Here is a 26,062-nt window from a genome sequence, read left to right as displayed (position 1 = left end):
GCGCAGGCGTCTGCTGGGTAAAACGTCCAGGTCTGTCAATAGATCTTAGCATGTAAGTGGGAAAATCTTGGTTTGAAAATACAAACTTTTTGAAACAATTTTTAAATTTCATTTTAGAGAGAGAGAGAGAGAGACAGAGCAAGTGGGGGAGGGGGAGGAGGTAGGGGGAGAGAGAGAGAATCCTAAGCAGGCTCACATCCAGCACTGAGCCTGACGTGGGGCTCAATCTCATGACTGTGAGATTATGACCTGAGCTGAAATCAAGAGTTGGTCACCACCCAGGCGCCCCAAAAATACAAACTATCATTAACAACTTTTCCTGAGAGTATCTTGGTATTGGAGCAATGCCTTTTTTTTTTTTTTTTTCCTGATAGAGAAATAAGAGTGACAGAAGGAAGATTATACCCAAATAAATCTCAGGAAATGATTAGCAGACTCAAATTCTCTCTTCTTTTTTTAATGTTTATTTATTTATTTATTTTGATGAGTGGGGGGAGCACAAGCAGGGGAGGGGCAGAGAGAGGGAGAGAGAAAGAATCCCAAGCAGGCTCTATGCTGTCAGTGCAGAGGCCCATGTAGGGCTGGATTCCAGGAACAATGATATCATGACTTGAACCAAAATCAAGAGTCAGATGCTTAACCAACTGAGCCATCCAGGTGCCCTATCAAATTCTCTGTTCTGGGGTGCCTGGGTGGCTCAGTCGGTTGAGCATCCGACTTTGGCTCAGGTCACGATCTCGCAGTTGGCAAGTTCGAGCCCCTCATAGGGCTCAGTGCTGACAGCTCAGAGCCTGGAGCCTGCTTCAGATTCTCTCTCTCTCTCTCTCTCTCTCTCTCTCTCTCTCTCTCTGCCCCTCCCCTACTCATACTCTGCCTCTCTGTGTCTCAAAAATAAAATAAAAATTAAAAAAAAAATTTTAATCTCTTTTCTGAAGCAGGGATGTTTATTGTCTAAGTGAGGCAGTGCTTGTGGAAAATCCTTCCTGGTGCTGACTTATCCTAAGCACTGAAAAATAATCTGCTGAATTTGAATCTCCTACAATCTCTTTATCTTGCACCAATTTTCAAAATAGATATGTCTGAAAACGTAAGTGCAATATTACTGGTTGAGATACACTTAAACAAGTGAGATACACTTAAACCTGAAAAGAATGTTTGTTTAGAAGGGGAATATGTACCTGGAAAAGAGGTCTGAGGAAGTTCATGGAAAGGGTCATGGAAGTGCAAGAAACAACCCCCAAGAATAGAAGTGGTCTGTAATAATCAGAGTTTAGATGCTCTTAATAGTTGTTACAGCTTTATGAATATTTAATTTCAAGGAAATAAGTCCCTTCAGATAGTTTCAAATTGTTTTTATTACAAAGAAGAGAATCATGTTGCAGTAGTAGAGATAATTTTTTAGATGGATTATTTATAGAGAAATTCAACTCTGAGATTAATATTTTATAGAATTTATTATACTTTATTCAGGGAAAGCTACTGAAAGATATGCTGCCTTTCACAAAACATTCTGCCATTTCTCTGACATCGCTGTATACTGATCCATGTACCAGGATACTTCTGACTGGAAATGTGGGTAAGTCATGCTTAGGTAGTCGTCTACAGGTTGCTCCATAACCACATGACATAAAGATGGAGGTAGGAAAATACATGACATTTGTTGAGACAAAAGAAAGAAAAAGAAGGATGCTGAAGCAGGAGAGAGTGTTATGAATAGCTTGCTGAATAAATAGAATAATGAATGAATAGAGCAATGAATAGAACCTATTCCATTCTGGGGTCTTTACTTAGAGCAAGACAATCTATTTTTTCCCATCTTTAAATGGGGTACACAGTTAAGCCTCCGACATTGGCTCAGGTCATGATCTCACCATTCGTGAGTTTGAGCCCCACGTCAGGCTCTGTGCTGATGTCTCAGAGCCTGGAGCCTGCTTTGGGTTCTGTGTCTCCCTCTCTCTGCCCCTTCCGTGCTGATGCTGTCTCTCTCTGTCTTTCAAAAATAAATAAACATTGAAAAAAAAATTTTTTAATGGGGTACAGAACTACCTGTTCTCTTACCTTACATATTGGGAAGAATGTAAAGTTTTCATTTTCCATCTTGAATAGGTTATGTTGTATTTATCTCATAAAGGGAGTAACAGCATTAATTAGGAAGGAGAGGGATTCTTGGCTCTCATTAGGGGATTTTGTATTGATTGTTAGAACTCATACAGTTGGTTTTTCTTCTTTGATGTCACAAAATTCTTTTTTCTAATACTTTATTTCCTTTCTTTCATCTTTTTAACTAATCATGAATTATCTTTCTTTTCATCTACTTTAAAAGATTATGTGAGTGTGTGAATGAGCATTCCTAGTGTAAAAACATTTTTAAGTTTTAGTAGTGTTCACTTTTAAGTTTTTCCAAAAAACAGACAAAACTAACCAGTTTGTTAGAATTTAGACTGAAACAGCATCTTTTCAGTTAAACAAAAGCTTAGCCCACTTTACTCTTGCTTTTCTTCTACACCCACCCCTTCAGTTATCATTTGCTACTGTAACCTTGATATTTGCATTCGGGTACTGCTATTACATTCATATTTAAATTTTAGGGGCACCTGGTGGCTCAGTAGGTTGAGCCTCCGACTTAGGCTCAGGTCATGATCTTGTGGGTTTGAGCCCTATGTTGGGCTCTGTGCTGACAGCTAGGAGCCTGGAGCCTGCTTCAGATTCTGTATCTCCTCTCACCTCCCTCCCCTGCTTGTGCTCTCTCTCTGTATCTCAAAAATAAATAAATGTTAAACAAAAAGTAATAATATTTAAGTTTTACATCTTTTCTTGAAAGAACATTGTTCTCATTTCAAAACTTAGTCTATGAATCAGTTTGTACCATCAATTATTTCAGTCTTCCGGAGATTGTACAAAATTTTCAATTTTAATGAAGTACAGTTTACCAATGGTTTCTTTCACAGATTGTGCCTTTGATGTTGTTTTTAAAAAGTCATTGCCAAACCCAAGGTTTAGATTTTCTTCCAGTTTTATAGTTTTGCATGTTACGCTTAGAGTTGTTTTGATCTGAGTTTTTTGGCTTTTAGAATTTGGTGGGAAAAGTGTAACGTGCATTTCCAAATTGAGAGTTTTTATCATGAATGGGTATTGAATTTTGTCAACTGCTTTTTCTGCATCTATTGTGATCATGCGATTTTTTTCTTCTTTAGCCTGTTGATAGGATGGATTACATGAAATGATCTTCAAATGCTGACCATTGTGTATAATTCTTTTAATATGCTTATATTTTGATGGGGATTTTTGCATCTATATTCATAACAGCTATTGGTTTATAGTTTTCTCATAATACCTTTGGGTTTGGTATTAGGGTGTGCTGGCCTCATTGAACAAGTTAGAAAGTATTCCCTTTTACTTTTATACTCTGGAAGAGTTTGTACATAATTGGTAAGATTTCTTACTTAAATGTGTGATAGAATTCACCATTAAACTCATTTTGACGCAGTGGTTTCAGTTTGGGAAGATTATTAATTAATTTCCTTAATAATATAGACCTGGGGTACCTGGGTGGCTCAGTCGAGCGTCCTACTCTTGATTTCAGCTGAGATCATGATCTTACAGTCCGGTTCATGGGCCTATATTGGGCACCACACTGACAGCATGAAATTTGCTTGGGGTTCTCTGACCCTCTCCCTCTGACTCCCTACCCCATCCATAAATAAATAAATAAACATTTTTAAAAAATAATATAAGCCTATTCATATTATCTGTTTCTTCTTGGGTGAGTTTTGACAGATTGTGTCTTTCAAGGAATCAGTCCATTTTATCCAGGTTATTAAATTTGTGGGCATGGAATTCATAGTATTCGTTTGTATCCTTTTAATTCCCATGAGATCTTTTTTTCTTAGTTAGCCCGGATAGAAGTTTATCAATTTTGTTGATCTTTATTTAAAGAACCAGCTTTTGGTTTTGTTGATTTTTTTCTATTGAGTTCCTATTTTTAGTTTCATTGATTTCCGTTCTGATTTTTACTTCATTTATTCTGCTTACTTTGGTGAATTTGTTTTTTTTTTTTTATCTCATTCTAAAAGAGAAGTTTAGATTATAGATCTTCCTTTTGTTTCTAATATTTGCATGTAAATTGCCCTGTGAGCACTGTTTTTGCTGCTTCCCTCTAATTTTGATGTCATATTTTCATTTTTATTTAGTTCAAAATATTTAAAACTTTCTCTTGAGATTTTTTTCTATGATCTATTATTTAGAAGTATGTTGTCTCATCTCTAATTATTTTGGGATTTTCCAGCTCCCTTTCTCTTATTGATTTCCAATTTCATTCCATTGTAGTCTGGGGACATACACTATATGATTTCTCTTATTTCAAATTGGTTAAGATATAATTTATTGCCCAGAATTTGGTCTATCTTGGTGAATGATAGCTTGAGATTAATATGGGTTTTGCTGTGTTTGGATGCAGTAGTCTATAGATATCAATTATATCTAGTTGAATGATGGTGTGATTAAGTTCAACTATGTCCTTACTGATTTTCTGCCCCCTGGGTCTGTCCATTTCTGATAGATGGGTGTGAAGTTTCCAACTATAACAGTGTATTATCTATTTCTCCTTGCAATTCTATCAGTTTTCAGCTGCATATCTTGATACTGTGATGTTAGGCACATACATGTTTTTCTTTTAATTTTTAATGATTATTTTTGAGAGAGAGAGAGTGGGGGAGGGGCAGAGAGAGAAGGAGACACAGAATCCAAAGCAGGCTCCAGGCTCTGAGCTGCCAGCACAGAGCCTGATGCAGGGTTCAAACTTACCAACCGCGAGATCATGACCTGAACCAAAGTCCAATGCTTAACTGACTGAGCCACCCAGGTGCCCCGGCACATACATGTTAAGGATAGTTATGTCTTCTTGGAGAATTGCCCCTTTATCATTATGTAATGTCTTTCTTTATCCCTAATAATTTTTCTTACTCTGAAGTCTTCTCTGAAACATAGATGCTCTTCCTTTCTTTTGATTCGCATTAACATGGTAAGCCGTTCTCTATCCCTTTACTTTTAGTCTACATGTATCCCTATATATAAAGTGGATTTCTTGTAAGCAACATATAATTGGGTGTTGTTTTTTAATCCATTCTGACAATCTCAGTCTTTTAAGTGGTTTACTTAGACTGTTGACATCTAAAGTGATTTTTGATATAGATCTACCATATTTCTTATCGTGTTCTATTTATTCCTTGTTTTTGTTCTTATTTTTGTCTTTCACTCTTTTTCTGCCTTTTGTGGTTTTAAGTGACCTTTCATATTATTCTACTTTCTCTTAGCATATCAATTATGTATCTTTTTAAAATTTTTTGAATGGTTTCCCTAGAGTTTGCAATATACACTTACAACTAATTCGTGTCAAACAAGTCTACACCACCTCCCTGGTAATATGAGTACCTTATAATAACAAAATATTCCTAATTTCTTCCTTGGGTCACTACTGTCATTCAGCTCAAGTACCTATAAGTTACAATTGTCAAATACATTGTTGCTATTATTGCTTTAAATAAATTGCTTTTACTTTATCTTCATTTATTCCTTCTCTTATGCTCTTCTTTTCTTTATATAAATCTGAATTTCTTACCTATATCATTTTCCTTCTCTCTTAAGAACTTCTTTTAATACTTCGTGCAAGGCAAGTTTACTAGCAACAAATTGTCTCCGGTTTTGTTTGTCTGGGAAAGTCACCTTTCTCCTTCACTTTTGGAGGGACTTCCAAGCACTTCACAAGGGACATAATGCTAGGTTGATGGTTTTTCTCTCAACACTTAAATATTTCATTCCATTCTCTGCTAACTTTCATGGTTTCTGAGAAGTTGGATGTAATTCTTATATTGTTCTTTTATAGATAAGATATTCCCCCCTCTGGTTTCTTTCAAGATTTTTTTTCTTTCTGCAGTTTGAATATGCCTAGATGTAGTCCTTTTTGCTTTTTTTAAATAATTTTTTAATGTTTATTTTTTGAGACAGACAGACAGACAGACATGTGCGGGGGAGGGGCAGAGAGAGAGTGAGACACAGAATCCAAAGCAGGCTCCAGGTTCTGATCCAGATTCAGCACAGAGCCCGATGTGGGGCTTGAACACACAAACTGTGAGATCATAACCTGAGCCAAAGTCAGACATTTAACCAATTAAGCCACTCAGGCACCCTGTTGCTTTTTTTTTTAATCTAGTTTTGTAACTATCATGTGGATTGTAGGATGATTATCTCTCTAATGGTTTGGATTCTATTTGGTAGTGTTGTTTTCATTTCTATTTCATCTACCCTGACATCTAGAGGAAATTTGATTTTGAGCATACATGGCAACAGTAAGTCACAATGAGGTTGCCATATATCAGAATTCCTACGTATAAGTGATATAGTTTTTTTTCTTTCATTTCTGGTTTTTCAGATTCTATTTTATTTACCATTATAAATGCCTAAGTCAAATTAATTTGGTGGGCTGGATAGTATTTGCTTAGACAAAAAGGATATCTAACTAAAGATTCCAATGCTTACATTTTCTACAGAAGGACATGTTATCCTTTGCAGCATTAGTTCCTTCCTGGATCCACCTCACAATGAAAAGGTAGGAACTTTAGTTTTAGTTTAATTCATGAACCAGAAACTGACCATTTTTCTGTGCTAGATACCACAAAAGATAGAAATGCAAGCCAAGACTTCCTACTCTGGAGTCATATATAATACTATTGAATCTTAACAGTATTTTATCTTGATGGGCACTGAGAAATGTATAGAGTTGTTGAATCATTATATGGTACACCTGAAACTAACATAACAGTCTATGTTAATTATACTTGAAATAAAAAAAAAGAAAAAAGAAACAAGCTACATGCCAAATAATAATGGTTTACTGGTGAAAAGAAAGAATGAGTGAGTGAGTGAGTGATCTAGCCACTGGCCACATTACATCATCTTCATGTTTTGATTTATTTGAGAGAATCTATGTAGAAACCCAGAGCTTAAAAAAGTTCACAAATCATCTAGTCCTCCACAGTCAGTTTATATATCTGACATAACTTTACAGAAAGAGATGCTATTAAGAGACTCTTAAAAACTGAGAAAAAACTGAGGGTTGATGGGGGGTGGGAGGGAGGGGAGGGTGGGTGATGGGTATTGAGGAGGGCACCTTTTGGGATGTTATATGGAAACCAATTTGACAATAAACTTCATATATTGAAGGAAAAAAAGAAAAATAAATAAATAAATAAATAAACATTTAAAAAAAAAAACAGAAAGAGATGCTATAACTTTTCCTTACAGGCCTAATCTAGTGCCCAACCATTGGGGATGAAAAATACAGCATAGGGAATATAGTCAATAACACTGCAATAACATGTTATCATGCTATCAGGGTGAGCACTGAGTAATGTACAGTATGTTGTCCACTTGAAACTAACATAACGTTACATGCCAACTATACTTGAATTTAAAAAAAAGAAACTCTTCCTCACATCTAGTCTAAATCTTCCTTGTGATTCAAACATATTTTACGCTCTTTTTAGAGTGAACGCAATGTAAATGTCACCATCCTTATTTAAAACCACCTGAATATGAACTTTTTGTGTCAATGTGGATAAACAAATATGCCTACATCTATTATAAAGACTCAACTTGACTAATTAAAAGTTACAGCAAGGAAGCACTATTTTACCATAGACTTATTTCTCTTTAAGGTCATATTTTAAATCTAAAATGTAAATAAATAGTATTTCTTTTACTATTATTTTCCTATGGTTACATAGATTAAGATTGGATTCCTTGCAGAGTGTCACAGAATGGTACTGTTTCAAACCTTATTTCAGTTGATCCATAGAATTTTCTTTTTGTTTCCAAGAACCAATGATGGTTTTCTAATGTTCAGATGTTTATTTTTCCTATGATTATCTCCACTTTGCAGAGGGGAAATCAGAGACTGTGTTGCCTTAACTCCATGTAGACAGTTAATGACTTAGTCAGGACTAGAGCCAGGCTTCTTGTCCTCAAGTCTAGTGTTTTTTCCATATATAACACTCACTGCTATCAGATAGAAAACAACGTTCAAACAACTTGTGAAGCACAAAGTTTCACTTATCAACAGGTATAAATGGTCTGAAATCAAGTCATGTTGTAAGCAGAACAAAAACAAATGACATGCTTGAACCATATATAAGTGGAAAGTTATCTGTTCTCCCTTAATTTTGATGATTATCATATATTGTTATTAATTTTAAGGCACAAAAGTATGACCCAAAAAGCTTACAGTTTTGCAAATGAACTTTCTATAAACTGTGATACAAGACCTTATAAAATTTAGAGAAAATCTTAAAAACAAAGTTATAAAATAATATTGAATTAAACTATCAGTGGAATTTATTTTAAAGCATTTTCACCAATTTATAAAAGCAAAGAATTTATTTTAATAACTTATTTGAAATTACTCCATATTCAATGTCATTTCAACCTTTTTCTGTATTTTGGCAATGTATTTTTTCCACTTTGTACATGGCTACCTATATACAACAGAATCCCATTATAAGATGCCTCATTATTACACAGATTAATATATATCATGAATTAAATCAGGTTCAGTTATAGATTACAACTAGTTACAATAAACACCTAATATGTCAGTGCATACATCAGATGTTAATCTGCTTCTCTTGCAACATCACTATTAAAAAGATGCTCTATATAATATAGATATTCTAAGAGATAGGATAGTCAAAACCTGTCCACAGGAAGAGAAATCATACATATGATAATATACATTTGTCTACAAAAAAAAAAAAAAAGTCTTAGAGCAATGTTTTCCTAAATACAGGTTATAACCCACTCGTGGGTTATAAAACCAGTGTAATGAGTGGTGACCAGTATTTTAATTTAAAAGGGGAATAAAATGCAATAGAATAGAATAGATGGTATCAGTGTGCATTGCACATAGTAAGGTTAAGAATCTGAAATGTGTCCGGTATGCACGTGCAGATATTGTATCTGTTGACATCTGTAAAATGTCTTTCTTACTATAGATATGGCCCATAGTAGAGAAACACTGGCCTAAGTGAATCCAATCCCAAAGCAGAGAAAGAACCCTTGGATAACAAGCTATTATTGAATAACTATGAGACAATAAGAAGTAAGAGAATGCAGATTTCACCCTGGTTGTCTAAGAACAACTAGAGGGGATTGAGTCAGAAGGTCAATAAATTTAGGAGGAATTGTGTCTGAACTTTGTTCAAGTCTAAATGAATAGGAGACTCATAAGAAAACTCCAAGCTGCCAGAATTCTAGCTACACATACATTCTAGGTAGACGACCCCAGAAGAAGTAGTGCTTGGTGTGAGTTCATCAGTGATAGAGACAGAATGTGCTCTAAGGAGATGTTGCTAAGAGTCAGCTTTCCAGTGGACAACTCTAGTTCACACAGTTCAGGCCTGTTTAAAGGCTCTAGACTTGAGGATAAGCCACATCTTGAATTGAGACCTCTGAGGTCTATCAAAGAGAATGAGCCAGGCCCATTCTAATTGTTGATTCCTTGTGATATCGTATATAACCCTACTACCTCCATCACCACCACCACCACCACCAAAAAAAGAGAACAAAATCACCAGGGCTATCTCTGGATAAAATTTGAAAACACGGAAGTTTTGCCAACTTCCCCTTCGGTCCTCACCTTTCATCTCTGCTTCCTCCTGCCCCTGATTCCACTCTGCCTCTGCCTATCCCACAGCCTTTCTCCTAAGGCTTTTCTTTTGTCTACTCATCTTGTAATCCTCAACTAAATGTTCATCCTCACTTAAACGAGAAATTGCTAAAGACATAAGGTCTTTCTTCTCCCAGGAACACATGAGATGAACAAACACCTAAAAATGGAGTTAGGGTACCTGAGCAAGGAAAAAGAGCTCACAGGGAGAAGGGTTTCGACTTGCACAGATGTCCACACCCATTCACTTGGAAGCTTGGCTCATTCGTGGTTACTGGTTTTGCTTGAGATTGGATTATGATCAGCACATACTTATGCTACGGAATATGCTTTATTGTTGCTTTCTAGAAACTGAAGCAGCGGCTTGCCTGGCGTGCTCATTCTTTAGAAATTGTTCAAGTAATCTACGTAGAAGACAAACAAGTGGTACTTACTGCCTCCATTGATGGCTCAGTAAGGTATGGACCTTCATATTGTGAATTTAGGGTTTTGAGCACGAGAAGTAAAAATTTTAAGCTACAGTTTAAGTTTATACCCCAAATACAATCTTGATTGGATAATTAAAATAAGTACATAAACAAACAAACAAAATGTGGCACGCAGAAAGGGCTTTGGAAAGATGGCCACTGGCTTAGAATTCTTTTCCATGCCCAAGGAGACAAGATGCCCTGCTCATCCATGTCAGAGTATGACAAATACTTCAATAAAAGTGTTTTTTGTGTACTCATTTCAAAGAATGAAGCAAGATGATTATCTCAGAGAGATAGACCCAAGCCCAGGAACAGCCACAGGAGACACAGGATCAGAAGGCATAAAGAAAGTCATAGCAAAGTGCAACTCAACACTGAGAAAAGTGAAAGCAAGCTAATGTTTTCATGGACACTGTGATTGATTCTGCAAAGCCTACTTATTTCTAATTGCCTGGATAATGCTAAGGATACATACACCAATACTGAACACACACACACACACACACACACACACACACATACACACATACAAAAAGAAAGGAAATGCCATGACATTTCTTGAGACAAATTGCTGCATGTTAAAATGTGTCAAAATCATGGTAATGAATTATCCTCTTGGGAGAATAAAGTCAGGTAAGATCAAGAGTGGTAGAGAGGTTTCAAAGTGTGCTGGAGAGTTTAAACATAGTGAAGGCAAAAAGGAAGGAATATTTTACATTGGGTAAAAGACCCTGTGTGAGTCAGGGGCTGGTTTGAATCTTCACCTTGAAGGAAATAGCCTCCAAAGGATTTTAAGTGAAGGACTAACATAATCTGATTTACATTTTTTAAAAAAATAACGTGTAGGGAATGGATTTCAGAGCAGCAAGGTGGGAGCAAAGAGACCAGTTGGAAGTCTATGCTGAGTGCAGGTGCCTGGACTAGGGCAGTGGCAACAGTGCTGGAAGCAGATAGTCTGGATCTGAGAACTGTCCAGGAGATAAAATCCAGGAGACATAAACTGTAACTGAAAGGGAAGGTAAGCAGTGGATGTCAAGCCTACCTCCTGCCATATACCACTCAGTGAACGATGGTACCATTCATTAAGAGAGGAGGCACTTAAGGAAAAAAAAGAAAAAAGAGAGAGAAAGGAGGCACTAAAAGAGGAAAATACTTTAAATATGGAAGGGTGAAAGTAAATTATTAGAAATGTTGAGTGAAAGGTGAGTCTGGAAGGGGGCAAGGTCCTAACTGGGGTTAAACAGAGCTCTTCCTCCGCCAGAAAGGGAATGTGTTATTTTATTATTAGGAAAAATTAAAAACATGACATTTCATTATTACAGATGTTTTTCACAACTCTGTCCCTTGGGTCTCTGTTCCAGTTTATTTTCAGCTACCTGTCAGAAGTGCTAACTGGGGATTGTAATACACACAGGCACGCACACACAAACGCACGTGTGTACGTGCACCACATGTCACATGTGCACACACTTCTGTTGTTATGAGCATTCCCTGCTCAGAAATTTCTTTTATATGATTCCTTCAAGTGGAGATCTCCCTAGATACTCAATTCAGAAAAAGTAGCTCTATGAATAACTATCTCAGATACACTTCCCTTTATAACTAAGCTATGTCCTTTTGCAAACACTGGCTGCCACTTTCCAAAGGGGTAGGGAATTTTAACATTCTAAATCTTTGTTTTCAAAAAGATTGTGATATTATAATAGGAAAAAGTGTAATAAAGACTTAGCTCTTAGACAGAGGATAGACAGGGCTAAGATATTTATCTAAGACCCAGGAAATCAGGCTGAGAGGTGGGATCAGTCATCTGGAAGAATTCCACATGCAGCAGGAAATGTCACAAAACAAGATCAGAAGCTGCTTCAGTCCTGACCTAGAATAGAGTGAGTTTGGAGTTGTCCTAAAGGTAGTCCTTACCCTCTAACTTCTGTGCTGGAAGGACTGGTCCATTTCACTTTGGTGAAGGCTCTGGCAAGGCAGTGTAGGAGAATTAGAATATGTAAGGGATGTAAAATGCTCATGTTACATTCTTAGGATGCTATTAGGTGTGAGGAGTCCTGGCTAGATACCTCTCCTCTGTCCTCTCCTCAATGCCCGCCCCCGTGACCTGGGAAACCACTTGAACTTGGTGGAATTTACTCTTACCTCATTTAGTGTGTCCTCCTCATGGGCCATGATGACTGCTTCCATCATTTGTTACTCTGAGGTTGAAGTCAAGATATAAAAGCAAGATCTTCCACATACTGTTTTATCTTTCCTTAAGATGCAGGGCACACACTCCTGCTAAGGATATTCTATAGGACTTTAAATCAAGTGGGCTGCTTAGAGGGATCTCACAGAGTGACCTGATAGTAAAACTATGCATATGGATAAAAAAAAAAACAACACTTCTTTTGTCACCTTATTTCATAACTCAGTTGTGAAAAATAGTATGTTTTTTCCAGAACAGTAGGAGTTATGGATGGAGGTTGAGAGGATTTTGTTAATAGTAAAAGCATCCTTAGGAAACTCCTCCCACAAGCCCTACTGATGCTGATGCAGAGGTAGACAACTAAGATATAGCACACTGTAAGGCCTAATTCAACTAGCATACTGTCAGCCAACACAGGTTCTGATCACAATGAATGAACAGTGTTATTCTGGGAAATATCCATTCCTTGTTTTCTGATTTTAATGAATGGCCATCATAAGTACAGATTCAAATCAACATTTCCCAAAATTGTTGTTGATTAGAATTCTAATGGATAAAAATGCTTATGCTATGATTGGTTCCATGTATTTAACAGGAATAGTCCTCGATTCAAGCTTAAAATCTCTGATGGACCAGTAAAAACCCATATAAATGATCTAATAAACAATAACTTTCACTGAATTCCAGTTACTTTCTTCTCCCTACTTTTGCCTTTCCTCAGGGTCTGGCATGCCCTCAATGGTCATTACTGTGGATATTTTGGACAGCGAAGAATGTTTGAAATATCACCAACAAATGATTTCATTTTGCCATGTGATGTTAATGAATATCCCATAGAAATAAAAGAAGAAAACAAATTCACAGAGAAGACGCAAAAATATGAATATCCTCTGGTATTTGACCGGCAAAAGTAAGACCACTGGGTTTTTCTTTAGATGAGCAGACAAGAATTAAACTCTATTTTTTTAAGTTTATTTATTTATTTTAAGAAAGAGCACAAGCAGGAAAGGGGCAAAGAAATGAGAGAGAGAATCTCAAGCAGGCTCAGTGCCATCAACACAAAGCCCAATGTGGGGCTCAAACTCACAAACCGTGAGATCATGACCTGAGCTGAAACCAAGAGTCAGACACTTAACCGACTGAGCCACCCAGGCACCCCAAGAATGTGACACTGTGCTGGACATGGAGAATTCAAAGGTGAAAAGTCCAGGACTTTTCAATAACATTGCAATCCAGTGGAGGGGAAAAATATGTAAACAAAAAGCTACAGTTCAGTATAATAGTACTTCTAGGAAAATGTAATTCTCAAGATAATCACCAAGGGGTAGATGGGATGTAACCAAACAAGACCAAAGAGGCAACTTTGATCTTCTATGTTTCCTTAAATCATGGGTAGGTAAAATCACTAAATAATGAAAGACTATGATGTAGTTTTTCAAGACTGGGGGGTCCAGTGAGCAAGTAAGGACGACGTGGTGGGAGATAAAGCAAGAAAATTTTATAGATGCCAAATCGCAATGGGTTTTGTAACGGACCAACAGAAGGATTTTAAGCTTTACAGAAATCATAGTGACAGAATACAGAAGAGAAAAAACAAGTCTGAAGAAAAGGATAGTGCATTTGGTTTTGGACAAGTGTAAGTCTAGATGTTTGTGGGACATCCAAGTGAAGATATTTAATGAGCATTGAGATAGACCTGTCTGGTTGTTGAAAAGAAAACCACATGCACATGGTATGATGACAAGTGGTAGTGAGGACACATTTGTAGAATGTGGCAGTGAAGTCACATAGGACAACAGAAAAGTAAACACACGATTGGCATTATTTCAGCTGATGACCTTGGAGAGGGTAATGTCAGTGGAGTGGTGGGTAACAATCACATGCTAGTGCTTGAGAAATAAATAGGAGATGTGAGGTGATGATAGTATATATTGCTTTTTAAGGAAGTCAGATAGCTCTAACGTTAAACAAGAGTTTGATTCATGGGTATGCTTGTGTCTCAAGGACACCTGAGCACTGCTTAAAGGCTTAGAAAAAGAGGACAGTTACCTAGTAGGGAACAGAGTGTTGGCAAAAGGTGTTTTGCGCTTTTGTAACATTCAGTCCTGGTTTTGATGTGGTTGGATCTTTGTCATTATGGAAGTGATTGGAGCTTAACTGAGCTCAACATCAGCAAAGCATGGGGGTCCTCCCTGGACTGGTAATATAGAGCAGACCAGAACAGGGGGAACTGACCAGATGAGTCAAAAATGGGAAGAAGCAGAAGGGATTGTCTAAAATAAATCCCTTTAGGGAAATCGTAAGTGCGCCAAAGCTGGAGAGATTGCATGCCATCATCTAGTCCAATAGTTGGTAGAAGAAACAGAAATTGAAGCAAAGTGTCACAAGCCACACAGCAGCAATTTTAGAAGAATCGACAAGGGTTCCACGTGACTGCCAAGACTCCACTGAAGGGTTCAAGCCTTGCCTTGACTGGCCAGCAAGAGCTCCAGAGAAGAGGTCGTGCCAAAACATGAGGTGGTGTAGTAGAGTCAAGACTCATCGAGTTGTGGTAAAGTTCCCCACACACAGTTGATCAATGGGTAATTGCTGAGCCTTGAACATCCATTTATCTTGGTACTCAAAATAGTATATTCTAATTTGGTAATATGCATCTCCTTCACTAGCTCTGTGAGTTCCTTGAGGATTAAGACCATGTTTTATACATCTTCATATACCCAGTTCTTAGCTTAGTGCTTAGCACACAATAGGCACTTAAAAGGTATTTGAGTGAACAAATAAAGAATGACTAGTTAAGTGCAGAGGTAGCATCATTAGGACTGGTGCCATGAAAGCCAGAGAATTTGGGACACAGAGAAAGAAGGATTTAATGGATACATGTGCAGTAGGCAGAGAATAAAAGATGTGGGTATGTGCTGAACAGTTTTTCTTGTATCTTTTTACACAGATGGAAAAAAATGAGCTCAATGTCTTTGCTTTTCAAACGTACACCTCCCAAGGCCTTTGAAGTGGATCATGATTTTAAGTTTTTCAAGTCTCTCTCTTCTCCCAAGGTAGCCTTAAAACAAACAAGTGAACAAAAAAAGATAAAGCACTTTGCTTTTGTTTTCCTGAATTTAGATCTCTCTGGTATATTAGTTTTCTATTATTGCTGTTACAAATTACTACCAACTTGGTGGCTTAAACAATATAAATTCATTATCTTATAGTTCTATATGTCAGAAGTCTGTCCTGGTTCTCACTGGTCTAAAATTAAAGTGTTTCCAGAGCTATGTTCCTTTTATAGAGGCTGTAGGGGAGAATCTCAATGCTTTAGTTTGGGGGCCCTCCTCCTTCATCTTCAAAGCCAGACATATTGCTTCTCCCTGACCATCTTCCTGTGGTCACATGTCTGTGACCCTATGGGAAAGGTTCTCTGTTTTTAAGGATGCCTGGGATTAGATTGGACCCACCTGTATAATCCACCTCAAGGTTCCTGACCTAAATCACATCTGCAAAGTTCCTTTCGCCAAGTAAGGCAGTGAAACCATAGGTTGGGGGTGGGAGAAATAGGATGTGGACATCTTTGGTTGCCATGATTCTGCCTATCACAGACTGACACACTTTTCTCCAGTGCAGAATTAGGAGAGAAATGGGTCCTGCTATTCATTCTATTTGCAATATTTGTAAAAAGTGGATATAGCATGAGTCTTTAGGCTAAGGTGTGGTATTAATTGAAATCAATTTCTTCAAGATCTTCAACACAATAAGCCAAACTTAACCTTTTTAAACTTATCTCCTGTTACTAACCTACCATTGCCCCACCCTCTACAGATCAGGCTAGTTGTTATTTCCTGAGCATTCCTGCCTTCTGCTCCAGTTCGCCTGAGCTGTCCGTACCACATCTGTGACCTTTCTCTGTCAAGTCCACCCCACCTTTGTAATTGACAAAAGATTAGTATTCAGAATAGAAAAGGAAGTCCTAAAAAAATCAATAAGAAAAAAAGACAGTCCAATTTAAAAAATGGTCAAATACTTGAATAGATACATCACAGAAGGAAAAAAAATTGCCAATAAGCACATGATGAGATGCTCATTAGTAAACATGGAAATCCACATCAATAATATTATGAGATATAATTTTACACCCAGCAGATTGGCAAATGTCAGAGAGTCTGACAATATCAAGGGTCAGTGTGCATTTGGCACAATCAGAACACTAATCTGCTGGTGGAAATAGTGTAAATTGGTAGAACCACTTTGGAAAACAATATGGCGTTATCTAGTAAAGTTGAAAATAGTTACAGTATCCTAGATATATATCTTTGGGAAACCTTTAAACACATGGTTAGGAGGCAGGCACAAGAATGTTCAGAGCAGTACTGTTTGTAATAGAAAAACCTGAAAGCAGCCTAAATGCTCACAGACATTATAATTGGAACATAATTATGGCATATCTATAAACTGGAATACTACAGAAGAGTGAATATAAATGGACCAAAACAACACTCATGTATATGAATAATTGTTTGACACATGCTATTAAATGGGAAAAGTTTTGCTTAAGAATATGTACATAATTATTTCATTTATATAAAAGTCAAGAAGAAGCCAAACTAAATAAAATATTGTTTGGGCAAAAATTTACATAATATAAACAAAAGCAAGAGAATTAAAAGCACAAAGTTCAGGACAGTCATTACATTTTAAAGGCAGATGAAAAAGACTCAGAACCTCAAAGTTGAGGGTATTGTTTCAATACATAAAACAGAGCAGTGGGTCCATGGATGTTCATTATGTGATTATTCTTTCACATTATCAACTTCATAATTTGATAAATACTTAATATTTTCCAAATTAAATAGTTCTCGTAAGTCCTGCCTTTCTGTCCAAATGGAACTCAGCTGCTCCCAGAGGGCAGGGTGACAAGGAGGAGAAGGACAGGATGGGGAGTGGGACAGACTTAGGTTTAGTCTTAAATAATTTTATCTCTTTATTCATCTGCAAACCCTTCAGAGTGTTGTGGTGAGGATTAGATGTGAAGATGCATACAGTTACATCACAGATTCTCAATAAATGTTAATTCTACATTCTCCAACAACCCTGATCTCTCCCTGCTTTGTGTTTTATAGCGTATTCATTTACCATGTTCTCCAATGAATCAGTATTTTTTTGTGTACTCATCTTTACTTCCCACTCACCACTGAGTCCTAAGCTCTTTATGGCCAAAAACGTATGCATAGCATATAACTCAATTTTGTTGAATAGGATTGAAATAGTACAACCTAAAAATAAAGACTGGTATGTCCTTTTAATATTCTCTTCTAATTTGAAGATAAGAAATAATTTTTTAAATAATTTAACTGCAATATTAAATACATTTTGGGGAAATCTTTAGCAAAGTTTAAAAGGCCTTGAAACAATCAAATGCCCCAAGGATTGTCTACCGCTTAGCTCAACTTTATCTTTTCAATTCATTGGTAAAATAATAAAACGTTAATGCTAAAGTTGAATTAAAACACCCTTTTCTTAGGAATCTCTGAATTCTTCCAGAATCTTGTTTTGCCTATTCCTTTTCTCAATTATATAAAATGTATTCATTCACTTCTTTTTGACATATCATTATCAGCAATAATAATACAATGATAGTAAATCTTACATTTGAGTAGCACACTATCTGTGTTATTTCATTTGATCCTCATAAATAGTCAACAGGGAAAGAACTTGCCCAAGCTCACTCAGCTAATAAGCATCAGAGTCAGGATTTAAACCCAGGAATTTTGCCACTGATAGAATGTGCCCACATCACTAAACATCCACTTCCTGTGTTTTGCAGATTCGAAGACGTGCCTTAGAAGGATTCCTGATGGAAAACAGAGAGGCAGGGATTGTTTTCGGCTCTCTTCCTATATATAGGGTAAGTTGGAGGCTTCTAGAACTGGAGTAGTTAGAAAACAAGGAATCTGATGTCTCATTCCCGACCTTGGGCTACCCAACAAGGTTGAAGAAAATCACATAACCAAGCAGACTGATGCTTCTATGAGCATGCTGCATCTGATCCCAAAGAAATCTCTGGTTCTAGATGTCCATGGTCTTGACCATTTGCCTCTGCCATTTCACGTTAAACAACACTATAAGAAACTATTTCAGATTTTAACCTGGCTCTTCATCGCCTACAGGATAAAATCCAAATACCTTTAGCCTGGCATACAAACCTTTCATAATCTGGCATCTGCCTGAACTGTATGATCTCATTTTCTACCACATTCTCCCATGTATCTTATACTCCAGCTGTGCCAAATTACTTGCCATTCCTTAAGCATCACCACTCTTCCCTCTTCTGTGACTTTGCCTGTGCTGTCCGTTGGCCCAGAATTCATCCTCTGCCCAGAATTTTCTCCTCCTTACTCATTCTCTTCCAGTCTCCACTAGAGCTAACCTCTGTTAAATTAAACAACTAATTAAACCAAGAATAATAAACTGAAGAAGAAATACTTCAACTTAACCTTAACTTATTATTTCATAAAATGTTATTTCTCCTTCCCAAGAACATGTTCCCTGTAATAGGGTCAAACACTTAAGCTACAGATAATGCTAAGGATGAAGTGTCAAGAAGTCATAGTGGGCATCTGGGAAGGAGGGGTATATTTTAAAGCAGTTGAACCTTTCCCTATTCTCCACCCCCGTGAATTCACATTACAGGTGTAATCACCTTAAATATGTCTCACTAAATCTTTACTTATGGCTTCTAGGTACCAAGCCCCACTAGCCTAAGATTTCTTCCACTCATTGGTTCAGAAGCACGAAGGGAATCTTCTGACATCAATCCAGGAAAAAAGAAGGGAGGTCACACTCATGATAAGGTTAGTACTTAGAATTCCTAGTGTATTCCTTTTCTGTGTGGACTGTTAATTATTTCTTTGTTCCCAGGGACATTCTGGGCCTAAGATTTTCTCAGTCCATATTCTTATCATGAATATTCCACGATGCATATGTTTTAGCTCTGTGAGATGGAAATCATGAATTTGCTGGACAGAGAGGAAAAATTAAACAGGACCTCTGAACCTGACAAATGAAATTTTTCCAGAGCTAATTCAAGACTTAGATTCACTGCCTACTTTTAAAAGCTAGTATCAGTTGATGAATGGATAAAGAAGTTGTGGTATGTATATATATATATATATATATATATATATATATATATATATATAATGGAATACTACTTGGTAATGAGAAAGAATGAAATATGGCCTTTGTAGCAATGTGGATGGAACTGGAGAGTGTTATGCTAAGTGAAATAAGTCATACAGAGAAAGACAGATACCATATGTTTTCACTCTTATGTGGATCCTGAGAAACTTAACAGAAGACCATGGGGGAGGGGAAGGGGAAAAAAAAAAAGTTACAGAGAGGGAAGGAGGCAAACCGTAAGAGACTCTTAAAAACTGAGAATAAACTGAGGGTTGGTGGGGGGCGGGAGGGAGGGGAAAGTAGGTGATGGGTATTGAGGAGGGAATCTGTATGGAAACCAATTTGACAATAAATTTCATATTTAAAAAAAGAAAATCATATAAAGTTAAAAAAAAAAAAAAGCTAGGTAACATGACATAACATCTCCGAGGGTTGTATAACCATCCTTTCTTCTGAATGTTATGGTACCTACAGGATGGAGCCATGAAATCTGTAAGCCTCTGTCTCACCAGCCACGTCAAGAAGTTGTTTTGTGTATTAATAGGCGTAGCTAACGTTCAACGACTTATAGTTTACATAGTACTTTTAGAAATTATTCCCCTCATTTTCACAACAATTACAAAGAAAAATGTTATACCCATCTTAAAACTGGGAAAAAGTAGAGCCTAACCAGAGGGTAAGCGACTTGCCAAAGATCACATAAGAAATAAGTGATAAGCTGAGTTCTACTTGTGACTCTAAATGTCATGCTCATCCTATTAAGCCATACAGCCTAGAAAATTCAAATGCTGTCACTCTTCTACTAGTTCCAGGAAGCTTGTATTGGCTCAACTTAACCTGTGGCCATTCGTCTCATCTTTATAATAAAATAGATGAAATGTGGGGCTCCTGGGTGGCTCAGTTGGTTAAGCACCTGACTCTTGATTTCAGCTCAGGTTTTTTGTGTTTTTTTTAAATATTTTATTTATTTTTGATAGAGACAGAGCACAAGTGGGGAAGGGGCAGAGGGAGAAGGAGACACAGAATCCGAAGCAGGCTTCAGGCTCCGAGCCTTCGGCACAGAGCCTGACGTGGGGCTCGAACTCACAAACCACGAGATCATGACCTGAGCCGAAGTCGGACGCTCAACTGACTGAGCCACCCAGGTGCCCCTCAGCTCAGGTTTTGATTTCACGGTTCGTGAGTTCGAGCCCCCCACTGAGGTGGATAGCACAGTCTGCTTGGGATCCTCTCTCTCCCTCTCTCTCTCTGGCTCCCCTCTGTTCATGCCCTCTGTCTCTCAAAATAAATAAATAAACTTAAAAAAATGGATCAAACCTTAAGAGGAGGATCTAACACATGGTACTTCTTGTAAGCCTCATTTCATGATGTCAGACTAAAAACAGAAAGAGTTGGTTCATACTGTCTGTGCCTAATGGAATAAACGATAAAAATCATAACTCCCACCACCAGAACAAAAAGCTGCTTTATTTAATTATATAGAAATCTTGACCATTATTTTGTTAGCTTATGTACATAAATGATTCCTGTTAATCATCAACTCTACCAATTGTTTGAATATGAATTTTTGGCAATAGAGGATTTTCTATAAAATAATATAATTTACTGTTAATTGTTTTAAGTAGTGGATGAAACACAGTGGTATAAAATGATCCACAACTAACAGGTAAGCAAAAGAGTGTTTTTTTGGGGTTTTATAATTTGTATATTTTATGCTTGTATTTCCATTCTTATTTGTTTTGCCTCATCTGATATTAAATATACTTTGCATTCTTTAAGTACAGACTAAGTGAAGAAAGAAAGTGGCCAAATGTGTCTTAAATACCAGGAGGAAGACAAAAATGGAATAAAAATTAGTCATGGTTAATCTACATAATGAATAATCTACACTTAGATCATCAGAAATTGATTCCACTATGATTAATTTTGTCAACGATCATGAAATATGATAAATTATTTCTCCAAATGCAAAGGAATTTTTAATATATCTACTGTTTTAATAGATATTAAAACTTTATTTTCTCTTAATAAAGAGAATAAAGCTTTCTTTCGCTCTGAAAAATCATTAACCATACAAGAAGGGTAAAAGGAGTAGATATCTCCATTTGCTTATAGAAAAGGTAAAAATTCCCTTTCTAGTTTAATGTAGAAAAGAGTTAAGTATAGTCAGGGGTTAAAATCTGTTTCCAAAATAATATTAGGTCCTTTCCACAAAATTATGCACTTAGCAAGATGACAATGAAATCTGGAAACTGGTATAGATTAAAGAATCATGGGGGCACCTGGGTGACTCAGTCTGTTAAGCATCTGACTCTTAACTTTGGCTCAGGTCATGATCTCACAGTTTGTGGGTTCAAGCCCCTCACTGGGTTCTGCACTGAGAGTACAGAGCCTGCTTGGGATTCTATCTTTCCTTCTCTACCCCCACCCCACTTCTGCTCTCTCTCAAAATAAATAAATAAACTTAAAAAAAAAAAGAATCACTATGTTGATTGTCTGCAATTTAAAAAAAAACATACAGCTTAAGTGGGGAAAATAGTGGATGAGGTCAAATTAATAAATACCCATCAAATATCTATTTTCATGAAAAGCACTTCCAAGAAGCTAGGCATAACATTACTTCAGAAAATTTTGTGTTCAAATTCCAGTTTTGTGAAACAAACATGTACAGAATATCTTGAAATACCTACTAATGTGCCCTGCACTGTGTTGGGCACTAAGAAGCCATTCATAGATCAAAGAGCTCACAGGAAAGAGAAGAGAAAGTTCTCTGAGCAAATAGTCCAAAAACAGGTATCTTAATCTCTTCAACTGATTATTTTTAAATAATAGAAATGCTGATTTCAATTATTAGTGTCTTTAAATAGCTTGTAAATCCCTTTAGAATTAAACAAGTTACAAAATACTAACCATAGCACAGGAAAGCATACATCAGAGCCAATTTTATACAGTGGACACTTGAACAACACAGGTTTGAACTACAACGGTCCATTTCTGTGCAGATTTTTTTCAATAATTACAGTGCAGTATTTTCTCTTCCTGATGATTTTCTCAATAAATATACAGTACAGTATACCTTCTCTTCCTGATGATTTTCTTAATCATATTTTCTTTTCTGTAGCTTTCTTTATTATAAAAATATGGTATATGTGCTAATCCACTGTGTATGTTACTGGTGAGGCTTCCAGTCCACAGTAGACTGTTAGTAGTTAAGTATGGGGAGAGTCAAAAGTTATACGTGGATTTTCTACTGCATGGGGGGATCCTCAAGGGTCAACTGTAGCTCCTTTTCAATTTAAATGTGGAAGAGAGTGGGAGAACATGAACTTTGTGACATGTGATCCATTTACACAATTGTGGAAGCATAGCCAATAATAGAAAAATGTTTAAGTGAAAGATATATAAGAATGCAAACATAGGCATAAAATATATGAATTACAAAACCCCAAACAAACACTCTTTTGACTACCTGTTAGTTTTGGATTATTCATACAACTGTGTTTCATCCATTACTTAAAACAATGAAAAAATATATATAATAGCATACTATAACTTTTCAAAGAATAACAGAAAAACACTCACAATTTTATTTCAGGTGAAAGGGGATATAAACTGTAACTGAGTGCTACTGCTGGTGATAATAGCTAACATTCGTGTTTAAATTAGCATGCCAGGCACAAACCTGTAGGTTCTATATACACTCTTTCACTGAATCTTTATAACAACGAAGGAGTTATGATTACCATCCCCATTCGATATTCAAGAACACTGAAGCACAAGAGGATAAATAATTTATTTAAGATCCCAAAAGAAGTAAATAGTAGAGCTGGGATCTAAATCCAGCAGGTTGACTTCAGAGCCCAGACACTTAAATACAATGCAGTGTAATTCAGGCAGTCAGGAAGCTGCTCGGTGTCTCCGGGTTAAGTAACCAGATGAGAGTCTGCAGGTAATGAACAAGGAAGAACTCTCCCTTTCCATCACTCTCTGTGCCCTCACCCTAGTTTATTTTTCTTCACAGCTCCAATCACTACCTGCCATCACATTTCATAAAAGTTGATTTATTTGTAATGATTCTCCCCCACTAGAATGTAAGATCCATGAAAGCAGGCACTTTGGCTTATTCTCTGTTGGATCTCCAGGGCTTAGAACAGACACATAAGTCACACACACACACACACACACACACACACAAACACACACACAAAATTTGCTGAATGAAAGAATGAATGAGATCAAGAAGGAGGGGAGAGAGCAGGAGGAAGTGGGGGAGAATAATGATAGAAAATTAGATTAGAAAATCGGTGCAGCTGGGAATTTGCTCCAGTTGGTTAGTGGATTGATCTGGGGAACTAAGTTTCCCACCTTGTGTCTCAGAGAGGACTGGTCAGGTGACTGTAAGCGTTCAAGCCTGAGAGATCTTTAGGTGCTTGAATTTTACCTTGGGGCTCTCTCTGTTTTTTTCTTTAGCTAGAACTCTCTGTATTTCCTCTCCCTTCTTCCTTCTTTCTTTCTTATTCTCCATAATAGAGCATAAAATCAAACTGATGTGTACTGTCAATATTAGCTGAATATTACTGACAAAAATTAGATACTTCTTGTTCTGAATTTTTAAACCAAATGAGTTTAACTTTCTATATGTATGTCTTCCAGAACTATCTAATTCAAAACTAATTTTCATTTCTCATTTGTGGGATCATCACTTGATTTTATTTTCCTATAAGTCAATGGACTCTGATGATATTCATATATGATATCTTTATGCCTGACAACAACATAGCAAACTTCTGTAATTGGCTTTATTTTAATCAAACCCTTGCAGACTGGGTAGTTGAGTCCCAGCATGGGATAACTGCCCAGTCAAGTAGTTAGTCCAAAGCTTCTGCTTTTCCACTATACCCTTCTGGAACCCCACCTCCTGTTTTGTTTTGTTTCGTTTCGTTTCGTTTTTCAGAGAGAGAGAAAGAGTGTGTGCATGCAGGCACGCACTTGAGCAGGTGGGGGAGGGGCAAAGGGAGAGGAAGAGTGAGAGAATCCTAAGCAGGTTCCACGCCCAGTACAGAGCCGAACTCGGGGCTCGATCTCACCATGAGATCATGACCTGAGCTGAAATCAAGTCTGACACTTAACTGACTGAACCGCCCAGGCACCCCTACCTCCAGTTTTTAACACATATTTACCCTGGAAGCATACAGGATAGTTAAGCAAATAACTATACTTTCTTACTAGGGAGATTAAAATCTCTACATAAATTAGTGGGGCAACTTGACTCTAAAAATTGTATTTATCATATAATGCCAGTTACTAATTGACATGTCCTTTATTTCACAGAGTCAACGGAAGAAAAGTCTGAAAAGAAATTTCGTCCCACAAATAAATCTGGCTTCTTCCTTCTTCCCAGCCATCAACAAATGAAGAGAGAAAAATCAGATGTGACTGTGGTGGCCTGAGCTTCACATGTATGATACTCCAGTCTTTATTTCAGGATGAAAGTGTGGGTCCCCCAGACACTGTCATCCATATCTATATCCTCAGGCCATCCTTCAATGGAGAAGGTTGCTCATGGAGCCCAGGTGGCCTCAGATCTGAACAAGGAAGCAGCAAGCAGACAGTTAGCCAACTTCACTCATAGATGGAAATCCACTTAATGAATAGGGAATGTTTCTTGCTTACTGTCAGCAACATGACACATAAGGAAACAAAGAGAATCAATAGCATAAGTAGATTGAAAATAACATGGTTATCAATGATCAGCTGTTTGCATCTCCCCCTTGTTCACCTGAATTCATAAGCAGAATTATCAGAATTTGTTTCATCCTATGTGTTATACAAAGAAAAACATTAAAAAGAAAAATGTGCAAATCAAGCCTCTAGCTCTTTATTTCCTTCATTTTCCAATGTTTTTTATTTATTTTTGGGACAGAGAGAGACAGAGCATGAACGGGGGAGGGGCAGAGAGAGAGAGGGAGACACAGAATCGGAAACAGGCTCCAGGCTCCGAGCCATCAGCCCAGAGCCTGATGCGGGGCTCGAACTCACGGACCGCGAGATCGTGACCTGGCTGAAGTCGGACGCTTAACCGACTGCGCCACCCAGGCGCCCCTTTATTTCCTTCATTTAATGAAATGTCATGTGGAAGAAAATGTTTAGAGTTTCTTAAAGTTAGAAGTTATTTACATTTAGTCTAGAAATGAGTCCAGATAAAAAGAATTATCTGACCTTTCTCGGGTTCATCTTTTATTAATTATTTTACTAATTTATTTTGGTAATGTGGCCAAATCATTAATTTTACCAATGGGCACGCATGTATTTTTACATTTTTTGGTATTTTTATATTTGTATTTGTATGAAAGCATCTAAATATGATCAACAATACAAGAGATTTTAAATAAATCAAAGGCATGAGGAAGGTATCAGAATTGAAGCCTGCACATCCACTGACCTCACTTCTCTTTGGGAAATGATTCAGAGCTCTGGGTAATGAAAGCATTCCCATGTCAAGGGTTATACGCA

General features: G+C 37.1%; 1 protein-coding gene across 2 annotated transcripts in view; it reads left to right on the top strand.

Moving 5' to 3' along the window:
• Nucleotides 1–25,405, top strand: part of WDR64 (WD repeat domain 64) — a 145,974-nt gene extending 120,569 nt beyond the window's left edge. For both annotated transcript variants that reach the window (XM_058701713.1, XM_058701714.1), the window contains 8 exons: nt 1,471–1,576; nt 6,546–6,604; nt 10,067–10,176; nt 13,101–13,289; nt 15,327–15,432; nt 18,195–18,275; nt 19,111–19,221; nt 24,881–25,405. In XM_058701713.1, the coding sequence (XP_058557696.1) occupies nt 1,471–1,576; nt 6,546–6,604; nt 10,067–10,176; nt 13,101–13,289; nt 15,327–15,432; nt 18,195–18,275; nt 19,111–19,221; nt 24,881–24,964 (846 nt within the window). In that variant the 3' untranslated portion in view covers nt 24,965–25,405. The remainder of the gene's footprint in view (nt 1–1,470; nt 1,577–6,545; nt 6,605–10,066; nt 10,177–13,100; nt 13,290–15,326; nt 15,433–18,194; nt 18,276–19,110; nt 19,222–24,880) is intronic.
• Nucleotides 25,406–26,062: the final 657 nt, after the last annotated feature.

The sequence above is a fragment of the Neofelis nebulosa genome, chromosome 15 (genome assembly GCF_028018385.1).
Source record: "Neofelis nebulosa isolate mNeoNeb1 chromosome 15, mNeoNeb1.pri, whole genome shotgun sequence".
Taxonomy (NCBI): domain Eukaryota; kingdom Metazoa; phylum Chordata; class Mammalia; order Carnivora; family Felidae; genus Neofelis; species Neofelis nebulosa.
This window is presented reverse-complemented; position numbering and strand designations above follow the sequence as displayed.